The sequence below is a fragment of the Equus caballus genome, chromosome 7 (genome assembly GCF_041296265.1).
Source record: "Equus caballus isolate H_3958 breed thoroughbred chromosome 7, TB-T2T, whole genome shotgun sequence".
In the NCBI taxonomy this organism is placed as follows: Eukaryota; Metazoa; Chordata; class Mammalia; order Perissodactyla; family Equidae; genus Equus; species Equus caballus.
Window position 1 is genome coordinate 2,119,496 of NC_091690.1, and position 25,024 is coordinate 2,144,519.

Sequence of the window (25,024 nt, forward strand, 5' to 3'; positions counted from 1 at the left end):
GTGGGTTTGTGACCTGGTTTAAGAACAAAGACCCCTGACAGTGACGTCCCCGCGGGCGAGGCTGGGTGGGCTGGGTGTGGCGGTGACCTCTGACGCGGCCCCCTTTGGGGCTGCGGGTCCGCAGCCCGCGGTCCGGGTCCGCCGCCCCGTGGGGAGGGGGCCCGCGCGCAGGACTGTCGCGGCCGCCCGGGTGGGACCGAGCTGCGGGGGTCGCTGTCCGGGCTCGTGGTCGCCGCTCCGCCCGGCGCCGCGGGAGAAGGCGGGGCTGTCGCTGCGCAGCGGGCGAGGGAGCGGCGCGGGCGCCGTGGTCCCAGCTCCCGACGGCGACAGGCGCGACGAGCGCGGGGCCACCCGGGGCTGCAGGAGGGGGAGGGGCCTGCGGCCGTGGGGCTGAGGGGTCAGCGCCGTCTGCGCAGGCGCGCCTGCCCGCGTGTTTCCTCGTGGCCGCGCGTGTGAACTGGGGGGCTGTCGTGTGGCGCGGGCGGTGGGGTTCAGTCCGTGACCCTAAAGGCGGCCGTCGGTCCGGTTGGTGCTCAGCGGGGCGGCGGGGGCGCCGTCAGCGGGCTGCTCGCGTCCGCGTCCCTGCGGCTCTGCCAACGAGCCCGGACACGATGCTCGCGGTGCTCGCGTCTCCCGCCGTGGGCGCCGCCCGGCCCACCCTCATCTGGGGAAGGCTCGCTCCTCCCCCGCGGGTCCAGCGCGAGGCGTTAGGACGCTCAGGGCCGCGTTCACTGTGGGGAGTCGATGGCGGGTCAGGTTCTCGGTCCTGTTACACGGGGTCCAAGTGAGACGCGGAGAGGCCGTGACTCTGGGGTCAGAGAACTGCCGTTCGGGGCGCAGATTGAGGGAGCCACACAAACCGTGTCCTGCGGGGAGGAGGCGGGGGCTCGTAAAGACCAGAGAGGGGCCTCTGCATCACAGAATGTTCTCTGGACTTGGCCCCAGAAAGCGGGTCTTGGCTGGTCCGAATCGGTGGCTCAGGCAGCTCCAGGGAGGCAGCAGGCCCTCAGTGGGAGGAGCCGCAGCTTTCTGACGGAGTTCTCAGAATACTTGTCTTCACTCAGCTCAGAGGTCTATGTCCTGCCTGAGGAGGACGTGCACGACTCTCCTTCCTTAATGGTTCCCGGCTCCATTTTAAAGCCCTTCGACAGAAGTGACACTGTTTTCTTTCACGTGTCACATTTGACCCATTCGATGGAGAATTCTTTCTGAGAGCATTGCTGGTCCAGCATAGAGTTTAGTCCCGTGTGGCTGGGATGCACCTGTCACAGAGAGTCATGACCCACAGGAGGGAGAAACTGCTTTTTCCCTTTTCCTGATGGTAATTCTGAGGAGTCACTTTGTAACCAGGGGGCTGGTTCTAACCGGCCCTATCATATCACTAACAGACTGCGAATTATCTTGCAGGGGCAGGGAGGCGACACTGCCAGTCCTGGAGCTGACGCATGTGCAGACAGGAGGATTTGGACCTAGAATAACGCTCAGAACCAAAGTCGCTCCCCCAAAACAGATCCAAGGACCAGGACAGGACCAGATGCCAGGTGGGGACTTCTTCACTGTGAGATTTCTCCAATGCTCAGTGCCTTCTAGCTCTAGGCAGAGTCAGTGGTCAGGAGACCTTCAGGAGGGCCTTTCCAATGGGGCTCGAGGGCCGTCTTCCTTTGAGGAACCTTCCAGATGACCAGTCCCCAGGCTCTAGACTGTGACTAACAGGATCCTTTAAACTGGAATCTGGGAGAGCTGCTTTAACCTGTTGGTGACAGGCTGGAGTATAAGACATTGGAGACCTACAGTAGCTGTCATATGAGACAATGGGGCATCAGCAGAAGGTCATGTACCAATAGGCATTGTTCTGCAGGCCAGCTCCTGTGGGTGAGTTTGTTTTCCAAACGGGGCACTGCGAACAGTCGGCAAGACCCAGAGCGATACCTTAGGCCAGAGTCCAGTCTGCAGGAATAGAGCAAAACCTCAAATACCAGCAACAGGGCCAGACTCTAATGTCTACAAAGGTGCAAACATGATTCTCCCTACAATGACTCCCATTTTTCTTTTACCAAAGATAGTCACAGGTAAGGTAACTTCTTTGTATTAAAATTTGGCCTGATTATTTATATAAGGGAGAGTTTCTGAATTTTGGAGAGATCAGGTAGAGAGAAAAATGAAATAGTTTATCTTTGTTCACAAATGTATCTTACTAAAGAGAAAAGATTTCTTTAAATCTGTGGAAAACAAAACATTATACACCCCCCCACCCCTCAGTTTATGCCGTCCCATGGAATTAATACTTGTCCTGCTTGAATCCAGCTTTTCCGTTAGTGTCCTCAACTCTGCCCGACGATTGAGGGGGACAGGGACAGGGTTCCAAGGTGGTGTCAAGGTTTTCATTAAGGCTCGTATGATTTGCCCAGTGAAGTGGGTGCTCCATCACTGGAAACTGGCAGATATGACCCACGTGGGAAAGACATTTTCAGACAGTTTCTTTGCCGCTGTGAGGGCATCGGCCTGGTGGCAGGGGAAGGCTCTACCCCATCTGGAGAACATAATCCAGGAACAAGAGCACGTTGACAACCCATATTAAGTCTCAGTTGAATGAAATCCAGCTGCAGATGCTCCAAGGGCTCAGCGGGAGGAGGTCTGAGGCCTCCAGGGCAGGAAGAGCTGTTTTTAATGCACTATAATGGGTGAAGGAATGCAAAAACTGAAAAATGGCGGTTTCCCAGGTCAGCAGGAAGAAACAAGAGGCCGTCTTGAACTTCCAATGGACCTAACTGTTCATTGAACTTACAGCCAGTGTCTGCCCACCTTCATTTCTCTGATCCAGGAGCAGACTGCTGCCATGGTACAAGGACATCACAATGGCAAAAGTCTGGCCACGAGGGGCTCTTCTTTGCAGGGGCAGAATGGACTTTGTCCACATGTGCCACTATCTTTATAGATTGTGCTGTTGCTGCCTTTGCATGAAAGTGAGCCAGGCTTTCTCCTGCTGCTCAGGCTCAGTCCTTTTAGTGTGAGCCTCAACTTTGCTGAAACTCAGTTTCCTTTTATGAGTTTCCTTTCTAAGAAGCATTTTTGCAAAAGCATCAGAGTAAGTATCAATGGCAAAGGACTTCAAAATGGTGCGTTATAATGCAACTGACAAATTTGGTTATTTCTGTGACATGCAACATTTTAAAATATTAACTAGAGTGGTGACTGATAATGTTATATCAAGACATATCAGATTTTTAGGAATTTCAGATAATTTATAGAATATTTATATACCTGTGCAAACACAACAAGAAGGCGGCTTAATGTTACTTCTTATTTCACAATGTTTCCTATAACATGTCAAATAAGCCTAATTAGTTTAGCAAATCTTTTGGAATGTTCCAACTCAAAAAAGACGTCATTTAGCTTATGGTTTGGGGAAGTCTATCAAAAAAAACTTTTGAAAAAGTATATAAAATACTTGGCCATAAATTTTACCCTTTTGGTGGACATGATTATAATGTGCTGTTTCTTTTCTCTTGACCCATCGCAGTCATAGATTTGCCTCATCTGATGACAGAGCTGGTGAAAGTGTTTCTGCTCAACGTGAGGAAGCCCCAGCCCAGCAGTGAGTGTCAGGCCAGCTTCCAGGTGTCTGGGGCTGCCTTTGCGATTCTCATTGGCTATGTAAACACTGACGTATTTCTATGTATGGGGCACTGTTTGAAGTGTTTTCCATACAGTGACTAAGTTACCATATATAAATCAACTTCTTCCTCAGCAAACTTTATGAGGTAGCCACTTTATCATTTCCTTGGGTGAGTTAACTCCAACTGTGAATACAGGTGATTTGCCAGAGGTCACCAAGCTAGGAAAGAACCAACCCAGGATCGTGACAAAACCCTACCCTCTCTGAGTCCATACTCATTGTCTGGTGCCAAATATTGAGTATCCCTCATATGTCATGCACTCTAGGCTCAAAACAGAGTTATTTTCCACACTAATGTAAGCTGTGCAGGCACTTGCCCACAGATCCTCAAGCTCTCTGCTCCCAACCTGCTCAGACACACCCACTCCCTCGGCACTCCACCGGTGTCATCCCTTCTTAGGGTGCAGTGATGGTCTCTCTAGGATTTAGGTATAATAACTGTTTTCCTAAGTCTTCCTGTGCCTCCTCTGTGGCTGCACATGACTAGCGATCCCCTGCTGAGTCAATGACACTTGAGAGGCAAGTCCATCCTGACACTGGTTGGAATCCCTTAGGTACAGGCATCATCTCTGGAAAGGCTGTACAGACACCTTTACTGATCGTTTCTTCTCTAAGTGCCTGGGGGCCTAGTCACCTTATACATCCTCTGAGACATGAACCCCTACAAGGTCCACTCAAAATACAAGACGTCCACCATGGCCAGGGCCAGAGAAGGATCCCTAGAGGCCATCTGACACCAGAGGGAGGAAGTGACCTTTGTCAATGGAGGCAGAGCAACAGAACTGTAAGTGGTCAGAATGAAGAGAAAAAGCAGGGTCCACTGTCATACAGTGGAAACAACACAAGGGAACATCGCTGGGCAGGAGCATCAGCAATCAGTTATCCATCTGTAGGCAAATGGCCCGTGGATATTCAGCACAATTACTAGCAACAAGAAGACTGAGAAGATGTCTCTATTCTTGTATTGCTTTCACATTAAGCCACTGAGAGCTCTGTGGAGAACAAACATTTAGAAGCAGCATTTCCAGGAATCAGTAGTTCACTCAAGTTGGTTATGTCTGTAAACTGGAGCTCCCTCTCCTAACTCATTCCCACCGCAACTAAGTGCTCACCTCACCAAGAACGCTGGTGGTTCTACTTGTCCACAGGGAACTAGGGAAGATGTGTGTCCAATTCTGCCTCCCACGCTGCTCATCTGCAGGAGCCTGACTCCTGGGGATCTCTGCCTGGAGACTACTGACATGAGGAACATTTAGGTTTTCGCTATTAGGAATGAATAAGACAGTGTAATGAAAAAAAGTTTGTAGCTGCATAGGAAGTTAAGAAAAACATACCAGAACAAAAAAAGTTCAAAAGTTATATATTTAATACTATTATCCCAGAATATATATAGAAAATTTGACACAATTACAAAAATAACTTAATTTTATAACCAATCCTCCATTAATGAAACATAGAACAGCACTTTCTGAGTTTGTGGGTGGCATCCCACATAAAGTACAGAAGACTGGCAGAGATGTTAGCTCAGGTACAATCTTTATCCCACAAAAATGTCAAAGACCTAAACACTGGGTAATCACATATAAAAATGGAAAGTAACTAAACATACTGCATTTATCATTTAGAGAGCAGTCAGATGTAAGAGAAAACGCTCACAAATTGCCAGATACATTCACAAATGCTGCTTTCAATCATGGAAATATCCAGAAAGAAGAAATGGAAGATTACTGCAGCCTCGCAACAATGCAACCAGGGAAGGAAGTTTCCTGCATTTGTGGCTGCAGCATTAAATCTGTGAGGGTGGAGGCAGGAAACAGATCCACTAGTAGAGAACAAGATACTCCCTACAGAATTCATGTCATTAGGAGAAGCATTGGAGATGAAGGGGGTCAAGGATGAGAGAAGGTCACTGTGTGACAGCATGAACAAGTGGCCTGATAGTCACCAAAGAGCTTCAGGAAAATGCAAGGAATTGTGTGAACCTACAAACAAAAGAGGATCAATGATTGGGGAGCTTGTGGGAAAGTCTGTGGAACCTACTGCTTAGGAGGGAACTGACGTCAAACATGGTGCTTGACTGGGGGCTGTTCCAGATGGGCAGAGCCAGGAGTCAGAAAAGTGTGCTGTGACACAGGCCCCTAGGTTCCCACACACCTCTGTCTCCTGATGGGACAGGAGAACTGACAATCATGGCTTCTGCACTTCCACTTTCCAAACCTCATGTGTCTTCCTCTGCTCGGGCACTTCAACTCAGAACCACAAACAGAAGGACTCTGGGATACATGGTTTCCCACCTTCCCCAAAGTGACAGCACAGTTCAGTAGAAGCATCTGGACACCAGCTCCATCTTCATGCCACAACTCTCTCTTCTGAACTCAAAGCATCGTGACAATTTCCAACCAAGATCAAGGACAATGAGAAGAGTCCAATTATGAACATAACCAGATGGCACTTTCCAGATCTTTCCCCAGTTACTAATGTCTGTGAGAAACAGAGATGTGGTACCCACTAGCAACAAACAAGTGTAGAGACACATCTTTCAATAATAAAGACTACAAGGGAAGGTGGATATGGAGTTGGAAGATTCCAGTATCTGCCACAGTGGACCAGAAAAGAAATTTCAACAATACAGGTCTCACATCATCACCACATAGTAGGATCATAATGGAAAGAATCAAAACTTTTTATCTAAAATTATATCAAGTTGCACACGGAAAAAAAAAAAGCAAAAACACATTACCCCTGGGTCCAAAAGATGTTGTACTAGAAAGGAGACAAGTGTTAGAGTAAGTGTACAATTATTTATAGTCTGAGATAAAATATATGTCTTTATATTGAGAGTTTCTCTCCAGTGTGTGTTCTTACATGTGCGCGCAGGGACCCAAGGTGACGGAAACCTTTCCCACAGTGCTGACACACATAGGGTGTCTCCTCACTGTGCGTTCTCATGTGTCCTCGCAGAGAGACGAGATGCCTGAAAGCTTTCCCGCAGTCCTGACATTCATAGGGCTTCTCCCCACTGTGCGTTCGCTCATGTCCTCGCAGGGACGAGAGGTACTTAAAGGCTTTCCCACAATGCTGACACTCATAAGGCTTCTCCTCACTGTGCATTCTCACATGCTCTCGAAGGGATGAGGAACAAATGAAGGCTTTCCCACATTCCGTACATTCATAGGGTTTCACTCCACTGTGCGTTTTCACGTGTTTTTTACAGTATTTAGGACAACTGAAGGCTTTCCCGCATAAATTACAGACGAAAGGTTTCTCTCCAGTGTGCTTTCTCATGTGTCCTCGCAGGCACTTGAGATACCTGAAGGCCTTCCCACACTGCCTGCATTCATAGGGTTTGTCTCCGCTGTGAGTTCTCGTGTGTTCTCGAAGGTATGAGTACCAACGGAAAGCTTTCCCGCAGTGCTCACACTCATAGGGCTTCTCTCCAGTGTGCAGTCGCACATGCTCTCTAAAGTATGAGGGGCGACTGAAGGCCTTCCCACACTCCTGACATTGATAGGGTTTCTCTCCAGTGTGCGTTCTCATGTGTCGTGTCAGGTAGGAGTAATATATAAAGGCTTTCCCACACACTTTACATGTGTGGCTTTTTTCTCCAGTGTGAACTCTCAGATGTCCCCAGAAAGATGAGGCACAAGTGTAAACTTTCCCACATTCGTTACACTCGAAAGATTTTTTACCACGGAGACTCTTCACATGTCTCTTAGATGCTCTCCTAGTATCCTGCCGTCCTTTACAGGGCTTCTCTACAATGTCTGTTTCCACATGAGTGCTTAGGCACGAGACACAACTGCAGGCCCGCCCACATTCCTCACATGGATGAGGTTTGTGTCCAGTGTGAGGTCTTTGCCGATTCTTAAGGAGAGAACAATCCCTGAGGGCTTTTCCACACTTCGTGCATTCACCGGGTTTAACTCCAGCTGGACACCTCTCATGCACAGGAAGGTCTGTAATCTGCTTTAGGGTTTCTCCACAGCCATCACCTCCATTACATCCATGGAGACTCTCCAGCAAATGGCTCCTGTTCAAAATGGGAGGCACACTGTGAGGGATTGATTATAAGTGATTTCTTTATTAATGACTTTACTTACAGTTGATTATTTTGAGTATTTCTCATTTTCAGTGAATGGGTATGTTCTCAGTATTGTCTGTATTTTAACAAAGTAAAACAGGCTCAATGCTCAGGCTGACAACTCAAGTATAGCCATAGCTTTCAGTATCTTACGCATGGGGTTTCCTGATTATTGTTTCACGAGACGCTCCATATCTACATCACATTGATGAAAATCTTATCTTGTGAAAATTCTCTGGGGACACAACTTTTTAGCTAGGTTTCTAATTTTTCCGTAACTTCAAGTCAGTCTAACTGTCTCCTCCAATCCCTTCCTCCTGCGGGAATGCCACTCACCTCAAACAACTCTCCTGGGTTTGGCACTGATCTTCAATGCTATGAAATGCCCAGTTTTCTCCAAAAACAGACCAGGGATCACTTCTTGTGAACATTACTATTTTCTCTTTACTGAATATTTTATTCTTGAAAACATCCTGCTGAGGACTTGATCCGTTGGTTTTAACTTGAGTGCAACAATCTGCAAGAATTGGTAAAATAATTTAATTTCTTGGGAAAGAAATGGTGGGATAAAGGCAAAAAATAAGAGCATACGTGGATTTCTTTTCATACGCTCATCCAAAAATATGAACAAATGTTACAAGGAAAAATGGAGATGAGAAAAAAGAGCAACAGTAAGGACCTCAGCTACCTGGGACCTTGGCAGAGTAGGGAAATAAGTCAAAATGGTGGACTGTACACTAAGAAATACCTCAAAACAATTGGAGAGGGATGTGGAGATTAAATATCAGAAAAGCAAAGTACAAAGGAATTGGGCAACGGCAGACCCCCAAATGCTCCCTTAGTAAGAGGAGATACAGAAGGTCTTCCCAGCGGGCGAGGAGCGATGAAAAGTCAGCAGGGAAGCCCGGTAAGTGATAAACGTCACCCGTCTCAAACAGTGACAGAGTCACATTTCTAATGGACGTGTCCAAACATCATTCCCTCCTCCAGAGCCTGTTCCTCCCGAGGGTGGCTGCTTTCCTGGTGTGTGCAGGCACACGGACCCAGAGGGAGCCTGTGTCTACTGCCTCAGCTGCCATGGGAGATGGATGGCGTGTGCGGCTGCTGACAGCTCATGGGAAAGAGCTAACCGTGAGGGAGGACGGAGGGGAACAAACAGCCCATGAGACGGGGCCATACTTTGGTCTTAAAAGCCAGTGAGGATGGATGAGTGTGGGGTTAGTTACAGCAAAACCACCATGTCACCTGTGTATTAACCAGTGTAACTGGCACAGGGGTGGAAACCATAAAGCTGCCCTCAGTGCCCCAAAGGGACACTGGAGCTGATGCTCACACCTAGAAAATTAGGGGGACTTTTGTTCAAAAGAAATAAAAAGTCCATTTAATCCATGAAACTTTGTTTTTCTGGAAAAGCTATTTGACTGTGGGTGATTCCATGGAGGCTTGGACTGTGTCTCTCTTTTTTCAAACAAATTCCCCTTTCTTGGCCCCAATAAGGACAAGTGCAAGAAACACCTGTTCCCTCCCAGACTCAGTGAAGGCGTGAAGCCGTCCTCACCCACGGAGGCCAGGTTCCTGCAGGTCTCCAGCATCACGTCTCTGTAGAGCTTCCTCTGAGCACCATCCAGCAGAGCCCACTCCTCCGGGGTGAAGTTCACAGCCACGTCCTCAAAGACCAGCGAGTCCTGAAACAGCCCACACGTTCTACTTCAGGCAGGCCCCATCTGCACCAAGGGGTGTGGGAGGGTGACAGTCGGGAACCTGGACTCAACTCCTAGGACTCCTGAGCTCACACTCTCGTTGGAAATGACAATGAACGAGCAACTCAAATGCAGTCTGCTCAGTGGTGCTAAGTGCCCGTGAAGCTGCAGCAAAGTGTGCCCACAACAACTGATGTCAACCTATCCACACCCATGGTTATGAGAGTATTTCCTGACACAGAGCAGACTCTGAGGTAAGGTGAAGACTGAAAAGTGAAATCACCTTTCAGAGAACGTGGAAATGGATACGTGGCTTGATCAAAAGTCATGTCCCTGTCAGCTCCAAGAACTGGAACCAGAACATCAGCATGTTGTCAACACTGTGATTTCCAGTGCTGCCTGAGCTGAGCCATCTCTCCTTAGAGGCAATGATTTCAAGGAGCCTGGATTTGTCCATACATTCCCACAAAGGCAGAGACACGACCTCCTCCCAGATCCTGGGACATATGACAGCTAAGAGGAGAGCCTGGCGTCTGAGGAATTTGTGAAGCCGGCAGAGCCTCTCAAATAAAGAACCAAGTGCCAGAAATTAGAGGAACATGGGCCCCACAAAGAAGAGATGCTGAAGGATATGACGGTGATAGAGCCAAAAGTGCCTTTTACAGAAGAAAAAAAAGCATACCTATTTAATATCTTTAGAGCAATATGTATGACACCACACCAATGCAATAAAGAGCAAACAATTATGAAAACAAATCAGAGATTGCTTAAACAAAAAATATGTTCTCAAAACCTAAAACAAAAAAATCCCAACTACATCAGCTACAGAGAAGGTCAGGCCACGTCACCTGGGACAGCAACTGGGGTTTGCCAACCACACACCTGATAGGGGACTCGTATTCTCACGTATTTCAAAAGTCAGGTGACAACGATAAAAAGTGCCAGCCAGCCATATAAAGACAAATAATAGAATTAAATAATGAGCAAAGAATGTGAGTAGACATGACTCCAAGAAAGAAATACAGGTGGCCAACAACCCCATGAAAAGATACTCAACATCACTTATCATTAGAGATCCACATACAAAATTCAGTATTGAGGAGACACTTGCCAACCCATTCTACGAGGCTGGTATTACCCTGGCCTCTTATCAGAACCAGACAAAGACATCACAACTAAAGAGATCTAGAGACCAATATCCTTCATAAACATAGACAAGAAATTCCCCAACAAAATCCTAGGAAACCAAACCCAGTGAAATATATGTAAAAGGATTCTACACCATGACCAAGGGGGATTCATCCCAGGAATAAAAAAAGGTTGGTTCAGCAGACGAAATATCCATGTCATGTACCTTATTATTAGAATAAGAACAAAAACCACAGATCACCTCAAAACACAAGAAAAAATCTCCTGAAAAAACCCAATGCCCATTCACGATAAAACTACTCAGCAAACTGGGAACTTCCCCAACCAGATAAAGGGCATCCAGGAAAACCCCACACCTAACATTACAACAGACAGACCACCAAAGAAGAAATACAAGTGGCCATGAGCACATGAAAAGATGCCAGACATCACTCACCAGGGAAATGCCAATCAAAACCACAAGCAGACCCTCCTCACGCCCTCCAGGATGGCTATAAGATGGACAAACAAGCACTGGTGGGATGTGAGGAAGGTGGAAGCTCATCCATTGCTGACGGGAACGTAAACGGTGCAGCCACTTTGGAAGACAGTCTGGCGGGTCCTCAAGGATGAACACAGAGCTACCACATAACACAGCAATTCCATGCTAGGTATCCATCTCCCCAAGAGAAGCAACAACAAACATCAACATATAAACTAATACACAGATATTTGCAGCAGCATCAGTCATAATAGCCAAAACGTGAGAAAAACTCAAAAGTCCATCGAGTGATTGTATAAGCAAACTGTGGAATATTGATACAACGGAGCATGATGTGGCAATAAGAGGAATGAAGTACTGGCCCATGGCACCAAATCAGTGAACGTTGAGAACATGAACAGGCTTCAGAAAAGACCACACAGAGCATGTTGTCATGTACATGAAACGTACAGAATAAACCAACGTATACAGATAGAAAGTAGAGTAATAAATTGTCTATAATCCAGGGAGGGGGTGGACTGGAATGCGGAGTGACTGGCAATAGGTGCAGTTTTCTTTTGGGGTGATAAAAATGTTCCAGAATCTCTAGAATCAGAATAGCTGATGGCGGCTTAGGAAGATCCTGAACTCACCTGCTCCCACAGAAACAACAAATCTACAGCTCCACGTGGAATGGTTCACTTGGAAAACACCTCAAAACCCACTGCACAGCTCCTCCACAAGAAAGGAGAAAAGGGCCTATGCAGATGTTAAAGAGGAAGAGACGGGATCTTTCCAGAAGCCCAACCCCTGCGTGGTGGCCCACCATCAGGAGGCAAACAGTAGAATTTTCAGGAGGGATCTGGCAAATACAGAGTTTCTCCCCAAGGAGCAAGGGTGGTACCCCACATCAGGCACCCCAATCCTTGAGACCTGCAATGGAGAGATGAGCCCTCAAAATGTTTGGATTTGAAAACCTATGGGGCTGACGTCCAGGAGAACCGCAACGCTGTAGGGAATGAAGATTCCAGTCTTAAAGGGCTCATGTGCAGACTCACTGGCCCCAGGACCAGCACAAAAGCAGCAGTGTGAAAAGTGCCCAGACCACATGTGAAGGATGATCATTTACTCATCTTAAAGCATCTGCCAGAAGAGCAGGAGTCGGCTCGGACTCTCTGGAGAAGGAGGTGCTGGAGGGCACCATTTTCACATTCTCCCTCTATCCCACTAGCACAGGTGGGCATGTCCCTTCATGACTCCCCCAGCCCTCCAAAGCTAGCTGACCAGCGCAGCCCACACAGGGAACACCCCTTGAGCACCTGTATCCAGTGGGGAGGGGCGATTGCGTCTCTGGGTACTATGGATCTGGAACAATCAGCCAGTTCTTGGTGGGCTACTGTCCCCTGGGCACTACACAGTGGACTGAAACACACTCCCAGTCTTCTTGTGAAAAAGGCCTCACTGCTTGTCACAGAGCTTCAGCCTGAGGAGCAGCTTCAGGTTCATCTCACGTCTAGAGGCTGTGTATGTGATCTCAGGGAACAGGCCAAGGGACAGACCTTTGCACTCTCCCTTGGACTCAGCACAGCTCACCAGTGCCTCCCAGAAGGAGCCCATGCACTCATCTGGGGCCCTAAATTGTTTGCAACTACTGCCAGTGGGGACGGCTCCAGATCCTCTGGTCTGGAGGCCAGCAGGCTCTACAACGGCAGGCCCGGAGGACTGTCTATATTTGCATTCCTTACAAGCTGCTGCCTGAGGGTCTGGCTCCCATCAGCCTGAACCCAGGAGCTGGCTGAGATCGCTCCCCTGGAACACTCACAGGTCTCAGCAGACCCCACTAGCTGGGACCCATTGAGGACACATCGGGCTGCTCTGACAATCACCAAGGTCCCAGAGACAACCAAGAGCTAGGACAGGTCAAGTGATAAGGCTCATCTCCCACAGAAGGCCACTCCTTCCAGACTGGGAGACAAAGCTTTTCACCTAATACATAGAAACAGACACAGAGTCAAGCAAAATGAGGAAATAATGGAATATGTATCCCAAAAAAAATGATAAAACCCTAGAAAGAGGCCATAATAAAATGGAGACAAGTCATTTACCCGATAAAGAGGTCGAGCTAATGGTCATAAAGATGCTCAATGAACTCAGGAGGAGATTGGATGCACATAGAGATAACTTCAACAAAGAGATGCAAAATATAAGAAAATACCAAATAAAAGAGAGCTGAAGAATACAATAACTGAAGTGAAAAAAGACACCAGACAGATTCAACAGCAGACCAGATGGAGCAGAAAAAACAGTGATCTGGAAGAAAGGGCAGAGGAACTCACCCAAACAGAGCTGCAAAAAGGAAAATAAATTTTAAGTGAAGACAGCTCAAGGACTTAAGGAACAACATCAAGCGGAATAATATTCACATTGTAGGGGTCCCAGAAGGAGAAGAGAGAGAAAAGGGGCCAGAAAACTTATCTGAAGAACTAATGGCTGAAAACTTTTCTATCCTGTGGAAGGAAAAAATAGTATCAAGATGCAGGAAGCCTACAGAGTTCCAAAGAAGATGAACCCAAAGAGATCCAGATGAAGACACATTACAATTAAAGTGTCAAAAGTTAAAGAGAGAATCTTAAATGCAGCAAGAGAAAACCAACCTGGTCCATACGAGGGAACCCCCATAAGACTATCAGCAGATTTTTCAGCAGAAACTTTGCAGGCCAGAAGGGAATGGCATGATATAGTCAAAGTGCTAACAGGAAAAGACTTCCAACCAAGAATGCCCTACCTAGAAGTCATTCAGAATACAAGGAAAAGTAAAGAGTTTTCCAGACAAGCAAAAGCTAAAAGACTTCACCACTAAACTGACCTTATAAGAAATATTAAAGGAACTTCTTTAAGCTGAAAAGAAAGAATGCTAATTAATAACAGGAAAACATATGAAAGTAAGAATCTCATTAGAAAAGATAAATATATAATAAAAATAAATTAATCACTTACAAAGCTAGTAAGAAGATTAAAGACAAATGTAGGAAAAAGAAAACTAAAATAATTAGTTAAGAGATATACCAAATAAAACGATGTAAAACGTGACATCAAAACCATAAAACATGGGGCCGGCCCCATGGCCAAGTGGTTAAGTTCGCACACTCTGCTGCAGTGGCCCAGGGTTTCACCAGTTCAGATCCTGGGCGTGGACACGGCACCACTCATCAACCCACATTCAGGCGGCATGCCACATGCCACAACTAGAAGGACCCACAACTAAAAAAAAAAAAACAACTATGTATTGGGGGGTTTTGGGGAAAAAAAGGAAAAATTAAAAAAAAATTTTTAAACCATAAAACGTGGAGGGTAAAACTGTAGAGATTTAGAATCTGTTTAAACTTAACTTGATATCAACTTAAAATAGACTGATAAACATACACATATAAGCTATTATACGTGAGCCTCATGGTAACCACAAAGCAAACACCTAAAGTAGATACACAAAAGATAATGAGAAAGAAAGCTAAGTATACCCCTACAGAAAGTCATCAAACACAAGGGAAGAAAGCGAGAGAAGAAGAGAGAAACAGAGAACTGCAAAACAGCCAGAAAACAATTAACAAAATGACAATAAGTACAGCCTATCAATAATTGCTTTAAATGTAAATGGACTAAATTATCTGATCAAAAGACAGAGTGGCTGAGTGAATAACAAAACATCTATATGCTGCCTATAGGATACTGACTTCAGATGTGAGGACACACACAATGAAGGTGAAGGAATGAAAAAAGATGTTTCATGCAAATGGAAACCAAAAGAAACCTGGGGTAGCTATTTTCATATCACACAAAATAGACTTTAAAACAAAGACTGTAGAAAGAGACAAAGAGATTCATCATTACATATGATAAAAGGGTCAATCTAAGAAGATATAACATCTCTAAGTATGTACCCAACAGAGGAGCTCATAAATACATCAAACATCTATTAAGAGGGAAAGTGACAGCAATACAATACTAGCTGGGGACTTTAATACCCCCACTTACATCGATAGATAAAGCATCCACACAGAAAAGCAATAAGGACACACTGGCCTTAAATGACATATTAGAATAGATGGACTTAGTAGATATATATAGCACGTTCCATCCAAAAGCAGCAGAACACACAGTCTTCTCATGTGCACATGGAACATTCTCCAGGACAGACCATATGTTAGGCCACAAAACAAGTCTCAATAAATTTAAGAAACTTAAAATCATATCAAGCATCTTCTCTACCCATAACTGTATGAAACCAGAAACGAATTACAGGAAGAAAAATGGAAAAATCACAAATATGTGGAGATTAAACAGCATGCTACCAAAAAACCAATGGGTCAAAGAACAAATCAGAAAAATAAATACAAAATACATGGAGACAAATGAAAATGGAAATATGACATACCATAATCTATGAGGTGCAGCAGAAGCAGTTCTAAAAGGGAAGATGATGGCCATACAGGTAAACCTGAAGGAACAAGAAAAATCACAAACAATCCAATTTTACACCTAAAGGAACTAGAAAAAAGAAGAACAAATGAGGCCCAGAGTTAGTAGACAGAAGGAAATAATAAAGGTCAGAGTGGAAACAAATCATAGAGAGACTAAAATGACAATAGAAATCAGCAATGAAACTAAGAGTTGGCTCTTTGAAAAGATGAACAAAATTGATTAACCTTTAGCTAGACTAGAAAAAAAGGGAGGAGGGCTCAAATAAATAAAATCAGGAATGAAAGAGAAGTTACAACTGAAACCAATGAAATACAAAGGATGACAACAGACTACTCTGAACAACTGTATGTCAACAAATTGGGTAACTGAGAAGAAATGGCTAAATTCCTAGAAATATACAACCTACCAAAACTGAATCATGAAGAAACAGAAAATCTGATTAGACAGGTTACTAGAAAGGAGATTGAATCAGTAATCAAAAAACCCTCAACAAACAAAAGTCCAAGATCAGATGCCTTCACTGGTGAATTCTACACTCAAAGAAAATGTAATACTTATCCTTCTCAAACTCTTCCAAAAAATTCAAAAGGTGGGAACCCTTCTACACTCATTTTATGAGGCCAGCGTTACCCTGATACCAAAACCAGACAAGGACACCACAAAAAAAGAAAACTACAGGCTAATATCCCTGATGAATATAGATATAAAAATCCTTAAAAAATATTAGCAAACCAAATTCAACAACACTTTACAGGATCACACATCACGGTCAAGGGGGACTTATCCTAGGGACGCAAAGATGGTTCAACACCTGCAAATCAATCCATGTGATAGACCACATTGACAACATGAAAGACAGAAATGATATGATCATCTCAACAGATGCAGAGAAAGCATTTGATAAAATTCAACATCCCACATTTATGATAAAATCTCTCAACAAAGTGGGTACAGAGGGAACATACCCCAACATAATAAAGGCCACATATGAGAAGCCCACATCATCCTCAACAGTGAAAAGCTGGAAGCTTCTCCTCTAGGATCAGGAACAAGACAAGGATGCCCACTCTCACCACATTCAACCTAGTATTGGAAATCGTAGACAGAGCAATTAACCAGGAAAAAAAAATAAAAGGCCTCCAAACTGGAGAGGATTTTGGATGACGGTTAGTGGATGACTTCATTTTATATCTAGAAACCCTAAACAATCCACTAAAAAACTGAAGTGATAAATTCAGTAAGGTCGCAGGATACAAAATCAATATACAAAAACTGGTTGCGTTTTTATACGCTAACGACAAACTATCAGAGAAATTAAGAAAACAATCCCATTTGTAATGGTGTGAGAAAGGATAAAATACCTAGGAACAAATTTAACCAAGGAGGTGAAACACCCGTATGCTGAAAACTCTAAGACATTGATGAAAGAAACTGAAGAAGACACAAATAAATGGAAAGCTAGTCCATGCTCGTGGAGTGCAAGAATTAATACTGTTAAAATGAACATAGTACCTAAAGCAATCTACAGATTCATTCAGTGCAATCCCTATCAAAACACCAATGACAATGCTCACAGAAACAGAACGAACAATCCTAAAATTTGTATGGAACCACAGAAGATCCCATATAGCCAAAGCAATCTTGAGAAAGGAGAACAAAGCGGGAGGCATCGTGCTCCCTGATTTCAAACTATATTAGAAAGCTAAAGTAATCAAAACAATATAGTATTGGCATAAAAACACATAGATCAATGGAACAGAATAGAGAGCCCAGAAATAAACCCCCATGACAAGGAGGCAAAAACATACAATGGGGAAAGGACAGTCTCTTCAATAAATGGTGTTGGGAAAACTAGACAGCCACATGCAAGAGAATGAAACTGGCCCACTGTTACACCATACACAAAAATTAACTCAAAATGGATTGAAGACTTGAATGTAAGACCTGAAACCATAAACCTCCAAGATGAAAATGTAAGCAGTAAGTTCCTTGACATGGGTCTTGGCGATGATTTCTTGGATCTGACTCCAAAGGCAAGGGCCACAAAAGCAAAAATAAACAAATGGGCCTACGCCAGACTAAAAAGCCCCTGCACAGTGAAGGAAACCATGAACAACATGAAGAGAGAATCTACTGAACAGGAGAAGATATTTCCTAATCATATATACAGTAAAGGGTTAACATCCACAATATATAAAGATCTCATACAACTCAATAACAAAATCCAATTAAAAGGTGGGCAGAGGATCTGAAGAGACATTTATTTGCAAAGAAGTCATACAGATGGCCAACAGGCACATGAAAGGATGCTCAGCATCACTCATCATCAGGGAAATGCAAGTCAAAACCACAGTGAGACACCACCTCACACCTGTTAGAATGGCCATCATCAAAAAGACAAGAAGTAAGTGTTGGCAAGGATGTGAAGACAGGGAAACCCTCCTGCACTGTTGGTGGGAATGTAAACTGGTGCAGCCACTGTGGAAAACAGTATAGAGTTTCTTCAAAAAAGTAAAACTAGAACTCCCATATGATCCAGCTATCCCACTTCTGGGTATTTATCCAACAAAAATGAAACAGTATAGCATTATTTACAATGGACAAGATATGGAAACATGTCCATCGATGGATGAATGGGTAGCGAAAATGTAGTACATACACACACACATACACACGCAGTGGCATCTACTCAGCCATAAAAATGGAGGAAATCTTTCCATTTCCGACAACAAGGATGGACCTTGAGGGCATTATGTTACGTGAAGTCAGTCAGACAAAGACAAATACCGTATGATCTCACTTATATGTGGAATCTAAAAAACAGAACAAACAAAAAATAAAACCAAACTCATAGATACAGAGAACAGATTAGTGGCTGCCAGAGGAGAGGGCGATAGGGGGTGGGCAAAATGGGGAACGGGGACCAAGAGGTACCAAGTCCCAGTTATAAAAGAAGAAAGTCATAGAGATAGAATGTGCAGCATGGTGTCTACAGCCAATAATCCATCAGGGCCTCCAGCAGCAGGACGCAGATGGCCTGTCCCATTCCCAGCTCCCCAAGGAAACCTGTGCCTCCTCCACAGTCCAGTCCGGAAAGGATCTGGGGCCAGATCGCCCCAGGTGAGGCCCCAGGTGGAGCTCACTGTTCATTGGTCCTCCAGAAAGCAACAGAAGGTGACAGCCCTAGGGGACACTGGAAGCGGTAAGCTTGCCACTCCCATGAAGGGGGTCACTGTCCAACAAGATAAATGGCCTGGGGGCCCAGGAGGCAGGAGAAACCATCCAGAACTGCACCGAGTGGGTCCTGTGTGCCCCGCCCAGTGCCTTCAACAGCCCGGGATGGCACCTAGAAGCCAGATAACTCATGGCGGATGACGGCGGACTGCGGAGACTCAGGGTGTTCCCATCCCTGTGGCTGTGCCCAACAGCGCCACCCTCTTGGAGACCTTGGCCACGGGCCTAGGAGGGTACCAGGCTTTCTTCAGGACCCCCAGCCACTGAGCCCCCACGTCCATTTGCCTTCACGTGCCAGGGGCAACAACAGACTTTTCGAGTGCTTCCCCAAGGCTCCCTGCCCAGCCCCCCACGGGTCACGGGATGGAAGCCCAATACCTGTCCCTCCTCTGTTCCCCGAGTCAGTAAAATGGGCCCGTCTCATTGAGGAGACCGTGCTGGCACGTGGAGACGGCCTCGCTGCAGGACACTGTGCAGGCTCTACTGGGTCATCTCGAGGGAGACGACAGGAGGTGCACCCGCTGGAAGCTCACGGTCCCAGCCCCGCAGTAAGGTTTGTGGAGTCGGGAAAGATGTGCCTTGTCCCAGAAGCTGTGACTGCCCACCCAACTGAGAATGTGAGAGGGGCGGGTCCTGGAGGGCTTGGGGTGGGGGGACTTCTACTGCCCTCCTGGCACGGCCTACGCTCTCAAACCACTTGGTAAACAAACGCAGGTGTGGGGCGGGGCTCAGAGTGCAGGGTGCCACAGAGAAGCAAAGACACTAACGTAACAGAGGAGAGCTCAGCGCGGCCCCAAGCTGGCGGTGATGTGTCTCTGACCCCAGAGGATGGGGGGCAGGCCTGGGGGCAGCACAGGAGGAGAGAGGAACTTCTCCAGGCAGTGTACACAGTGCTCCCCTGAGGAGGGCCTCTCATACCGCAGCCAGCGGGCTGAACTCCGAGCGATCGGGCTGGAGGTCACTCATGAGCCCGGACGTCAACCCTCTGCACCGACGGGCCAGGTGGGCTGTTCTAAAGGGATGAACCTGTGGCTCGGACAACCGGAAGCCGAGGGTGGATGATGACGATGAGTGGGCCCTGTGGGCTCAGGACGGGACGTTGGGGATGTTGGGTTCACCTGTGAGAGCCTGAGGCGGTCCTCACTGTCTTCTACATCCGGGCTTCTAAGACACTGACCCCCCCCCAAAACCCGGCAATCAGGAAGCCAATGCCCCAGCCCGGGTGCAGCCCCACCAACTGCCCCTTCAGGAGACACAGCAGATCGGGTGCCCAGGAAGAGCAGCCACCGCTGTGCCGGGTGGCATGGCACACTGCCAAGGATGCCGGATTGCCCTTGAAGTACAGTGACTTGGTTAATGCAGCAGCCACAGCGTGTCCTGTGTGTTCTAAACCACGCCCAGGGCAGCTGCCAAAGGAATCCCGGGGCCATTCACCGGAGGTCCCACCAGTGGCAGATTCGCACATCCTTTCTATTGGCCCCTCCCAGGAGGGCGGCTCTAAATAGGCCCTGGTCTGTGCGGACACTGCGTCTGGCCTAACCCAGGCTTTCCTGTCACCATGCAAACCAGGCTGCCACCATTATGCACTCAGAGAAGCTGAGCACATGTACAGGTGCCCTGGTTGAATACACAGTGATTGGGGTCACATTTCAAAGGTCACGATGTGCAAGACTGGGCAGAAGAACATGACACTGGGTGGAGGTCCCACGGGCTGCAGCGTGGGGACAAAGGAAAAGTGGAAGTTCAAGCAGCAGATTAAATTATTAACAGGTGGAACCACCTGGGCCGGGTGCACTGAGGGCCTGTCCTGGGCTTTAACAGACTCGAATCATCGACCAGTAGGGCCTGCTGCCCCGGTGCCAGACTGCGGACCCCCGCTGAAACACCCCTCTGTAAAGGTACAGAAGTCGAGGGACGCAGCCACGGCCCTGACTCTCACTGTGGATCCACGCGCTGCGCTGCCAGAACCCCAAGCCCCTCCGGCCTGGGGGAGGCCTCATCTCCTGGAACGTGCAGTGGGACACCCCCTGGGAAGGCTGTGACATTGCGCCCCTGGGTGAGGGGTACTCCTCAGCCTCCACTGAGACGGCACTCTCCTGCTGCCGGCTGGACCTGTGGACACTCGCTCCCCCTGGCCTGGGACACGCACACAGAGAGGGGAGGAGGCGGGTCCTGCACTGGCACATCCGCCCCCAGTCCCGCTCCTCACCCGGGCAGTGCTGCCTCCCCGGCCAGCGTGTGCGGTGTGACAGCTCGGTCGAGTCCCTGAAGCCGCCCACCTCCCTATCCTCAAGGCCAGGCGGGCACGTCCTTCTCCCACTGGGACCATCATCTGGCCACCGTCTTTGTCCCCTCCGTTGGCCTAGAGGAGGTTATAGCACACAGACAGTGCTCACTAAACTCAGCCAACAAGCTTAAGTGACAGCCAGGAAAGCCTGTCCTCACTGACAGCAGACAGGTCACTGAGAAAGGCTGTCCCAGGGCGACGCTGGACAGCATCACTGCCTCCCAGGAGGCGCCAGCACCAGGACCCCAACAGCAGGCTGTGTGCTCACCCCTGAGGAGCCTGCTAATGTGGCACTTTCACTAACTTACCCAAGGACACACGGGAGCACCCCCGCACTCCAACACCGGCCCAGGGGACCTGAGCCATCGGGGGTTTGGATCCCGGGCTCTTTGGGAGAAAGCTGTCGCTGACTTTGCGAGTCGCTGTCTTAAGCTGTGTTTCCTCCTGCATGGAGCTGTGCTGTTGCTGTGACAGTGGCCTCCGATGCAGCCAGACGGCCACCTCCAGGCCAGGGAACCCCTCTGTGACGTCTCATGCACATTCGGGAAGAGGGGGCGTGTGGGACTGTAAGAGCCACTCAGGAGGCTGGAGTGTAGCAGGAGGTCATCCAGACGATGGGACCGCCCCTTGACCCCTGAGCTAGACCCGGGCAACTGTGGGAGCCAGCTCAGAGCAGCACCTGCTCCCACAGCGACAAGGACACGGAAGGCAGGAGGTGGAACCTGCTCCTGAGCTGGGCGGGGTCCCCCTGCGGGGAGGTGGGCAGACGGCCCCTCCCAGGGCAGGAGGGACAGAACCCGGGGCTGTGCTCAGCCCCTGCTTCCTCCTCAGGGCGGACGCGCCCCTCCTCCCGGGCCTCCTCCTCAGCAAAGAGGAGCCGCTCCCAGCTCCCGCTCCGCCCCGTATAGACGCTCCTTTCACAGACCCTCTCACCAGCAGGGACCCCCGGGAGCCCGCCCCACGTCTGACCCTCACAGACTCACTCAGCGCGCAGCACACTCAGCTCCACCCACTCCATGCACGATGCGGCGCCGACCCCCAGGAAGCAGCCCCAGGGCCGCCCCACGCCCCCAGCACACCCGCAGGGGCATCTCCCCACCCTGCTCTGTGGCTCCTCTCAGCATCTGCAGCTCCTCCCGCCCTGGGTCTGGGGCTGGAGTCACCGCAGGGGGACATCCCGCTGCTCCCTCCGTCCCCTCCCACGCAGGCCCAGCTTTAGGCCAGCGTGTCCCCAGCCCAGGACACGCACCTGCTCCCAGCACCGTGGGACTTTAAAATGGGACCGAGACCCCGTCCCAGTGTGTGAACGGGAACCGCAGAGTCACTGCTCCCCTGCGTCAAGGACAAAGCAGGGGAGGGAAGCTCCGGGGCACTTTATGGTTTAAGTAACTGGTCACTGCTCATCCCTCTCAGAGAACAGACACGAGGTCACTATCGTCCTCATGACGACAAACTCTAAGTCAAGGAATCAGCACTCAACACGTCTTGGTCACAGGTCACATGTCACAGAATCTGCATTAACCTCTGACGACCAGCTATTAACAGGAAGTGAGACAGGATCACAGTGTCACAAACTGCCCCCTGCATGGCAGTTTCTGTACGATTTTCATGAACCTCTTTACCCCGTGACTCCACCGCCCACAGGAAGGAGAGGAACCGCGTGCACTGTCCCCGCAGTTCTCCTGGAAGAGAGGACGCGCTCTGCAGGGACACACTGTCCCCAGCGGTGTCTCTGGTTCAGTCTCAGAACAACACAAGTCAGCAAAACAGGGCAGAGACCTGATCCCTGACGCCCACATGACAGGGAAGAAAGGAGGGAAAACGGGTCCAGTCCCTTCACCGCTGCTGGAGCTGAGGAAGGAACGGGAGAAACTGTGGGTGCTGGAGGGTCACAGAGGGGGAGCCCACGGGGTCAGGTGGCAACGCTGAATCCTCCCGGAGCCATCGGAAAACATCCATCAAAGGTGAATGGAACCCCACCCCCCACCCTTTTGTGTTCTGAAAACTTACATGCTGCCTGCAGGAAACCCTTCTTCCCCATGGGACTTCCATGAGATGCACAGGAAGCCCCCGTTTATCCCGGACAAGACCAAACAAGGACTCGCCCGAGATCCCCACTCTGGGCCTCAGCAATGATGAGCCCAACCGCTGGGCCCCACCGACGAGCAGAACCAACTCGTGTCGGCCACGCAGCTTCAGCCTCTCCTCCGCAGACGGCCCCTCCGAGGACGGGCTGCTCTCGGGGACCTGCCATCAGCCCCACACCCGGCCTCCTGCTCCGTCCACTCCAGACAAACGCCGCCCAGCTCCTGCGGGTCCTCCGGCCACAGCGCCCCCTCCCGCGGAGCCCCTGCCCCGGGCGCGTCCCTCCTCCCGCCCCTGCGGTCCCTCTCCGGCAGGAAAGTGTGCTCACTGAGCTCGGATGCTTCGTCTCCACCGCCTGACCCCTGCGCACCATCGCCCCCTCCTTCCCAGACGCTCTCGGCCTCCGCGCGCCCCGCAGGCCCGACCCCCGCCCGTCGGAACGAGCGCTGAGATGCGGACGGGCCTGGACCCGAGCCCGCGCTGCGCGACCACGGGGCGGGGGTCCTGAGACCCGTCTTCCTGCTCCCCTCCTGCCCGGCAGAGGAAAGCCCTTTTCCGGTGAGTTCCGGGCTGCGGCATCTGAGACCCGCCCTCGGCCCCGTCCCACCGTCTCCGGATCAGCGTCTCCGGCCCCCAGTCCGGACGGAACCCCACGATCCTCGGCCCTGACTGCCCAGCTGGGGTCCACCCATCCCCCTCTGACGCCTGCCCAGCCAAGGACTGGGGTGGGACCCAGCGCCCCCGACAAGGGGCTGGGATAAGATGTCAGGACCCACCCCACGACCTGGGCGGTGATAAATAAGTGGGGAGCGGTAGGCTATACTGGCGGACACGAGGAAGCCACTTGTAAAACTAATTCGGCCTCACCTTGTTTCCCAAAGCGCCTGCCGTGCCCACGGAGCACGCCCTGTATTTCTGCCCTCACCATCTTCTCCGTCCAGAGACGAGAACAATGCCCTTGAAGATGAAGGAAGATGTAACCTCCCCCTCGGATAAGCGTCTCTCCCCAGGCCAGGAACTGCTTGCTGCGCCCACCCTGCGACCCCCCAGCTGGAGACCACAGACCTGCTCCCTGCTGTGCGATCGCTCTGCCAGCTGGGCGACCTGGTGACCGCTGTAAAAGGGACATTCCGATCATCTGTGACACCTGCTCTCTGACGTATATGACCACTGTGCACACTCACTTCTTTGGTGTCCGTCCTTCGTGGGGACGCAGGGCCCCAGGCCGGTCCTCAGATCTGGGTGACAAACTCACCCCAGCTTTGATCTATGGATCCCTTACGAATTGTTTGCGCCGAAAGTGGGGACTCAGGTGGGACCAGGACCCCCACGTGGGGCCGCATCAGGCCGCCGGGACCCACCGTGCGGCCCGAGCTTGGGGACTCGGGGGGACCCCGGGCCGCGCACGGAGACCTGGGCCGGCCGCAGCTTCCAGCCAGTTCCGGCCGGTTAGGACCTGCCCCTCCCGGTCTCCGCCCGGCCCGCGAACTCACCATCTCCGCCAGCTCCGGACCCTCCGGGTGTCCTCCTCGCGGCCCCGCGGCCCCAGCAGGTGAGAGCGGAGACGGGACTCCTGGCGCCACGCGGGGCCGGTGCGCGCGCGGACGGCACTGGAGGACAGCGACAACCGGGAAGACACGAGCTCCCCCGCCCACATGTCACGTGGACGCAGCTCCAGGCTCCTTTGTGGTGATTGGATGGAATTTTCGTCACTCATCCTGCCACGCACTCTGATTGGACAGGGTTCTGGCACGCACCGGGTCCTGAATGGACAGATGTCCAAGACCCTGTCCCTTGATGGAGCGGCTCCCGGGTCGCGGCAGCTCTCCCGATGGTCCCGCCCCCGTCCTCCCTGATTGGACAGCGTTACAAT

At 49.6% G+C, this 25,024-nt stretch overlaps 1 protein-coding gene and 1 long non-coding RNA gene across 6 annotated transcripts in view; one reads left to right on the top strand and one right to left on the bottom strand.

Annotated features, from left to right (window-relative positions):
• The window catches only part of LOC106783362 (uncharacterized), a 6,707-nt gene extending 191 nt beyond the window's left edge, over nt 1-6,516 (top strand). For both annotated transcript variants that reach the window (XR_011440349.1, XR_011440348.1), the window contains exons 2-3: nt 1,408-1,541; nt 3,521-6,516. This is a non-coding gene — a long non-coding RNA (uncharacterized lncRNA). The remainder of the gene's footprint in view (nt 1-1,407; nt 1,542-3,520) is intronic.
• LOC100059925 (zinc finger protein 77) lies at nt 5,020-24,794 on the bottom strand. 4 transcript variants are annotated; one of them, XM_023646395.2, is made up of 5 exons: nt 24,645-24,751; nt 15,499-15,561; nt 9,316-9,442; nt 8,094-8,274; nt 5,020-7,706 (listed from the first exon to the last, which is right to left on the bottom strand). In XM_023646395.2, exons 2-5 carry the CDS (start codon nt 15,499-15,501, stop codon nt 6,506-6,508), a joined length of 1,512 nt encoding a protein of 503 aa, XP_023502163.1. In that variant the 5' UTR covers nt 15,502-15,561; nt 24,645-24,751; the 3' UTR covers nt 5,020-6,505. The 4 variants fall into 4 exon arrangements, with proteins under 4 accessions (XP_023502163.1, XP_014596795.1, XP_070128549.1 ...); XM_014741309.3 differs by lacking the exon at nt 15,499-15,561 and having other exon boundaries at nt 24,645-24,794; XM_070272448.1 differs by lacking the exons at nt 15,499-15,561; nt 24,645-24,751 and adding an exon at nt 24,336-24,472.
• Between the last annotated feature and the right edge of the window lie 230 nt (nt 24,795-25,024).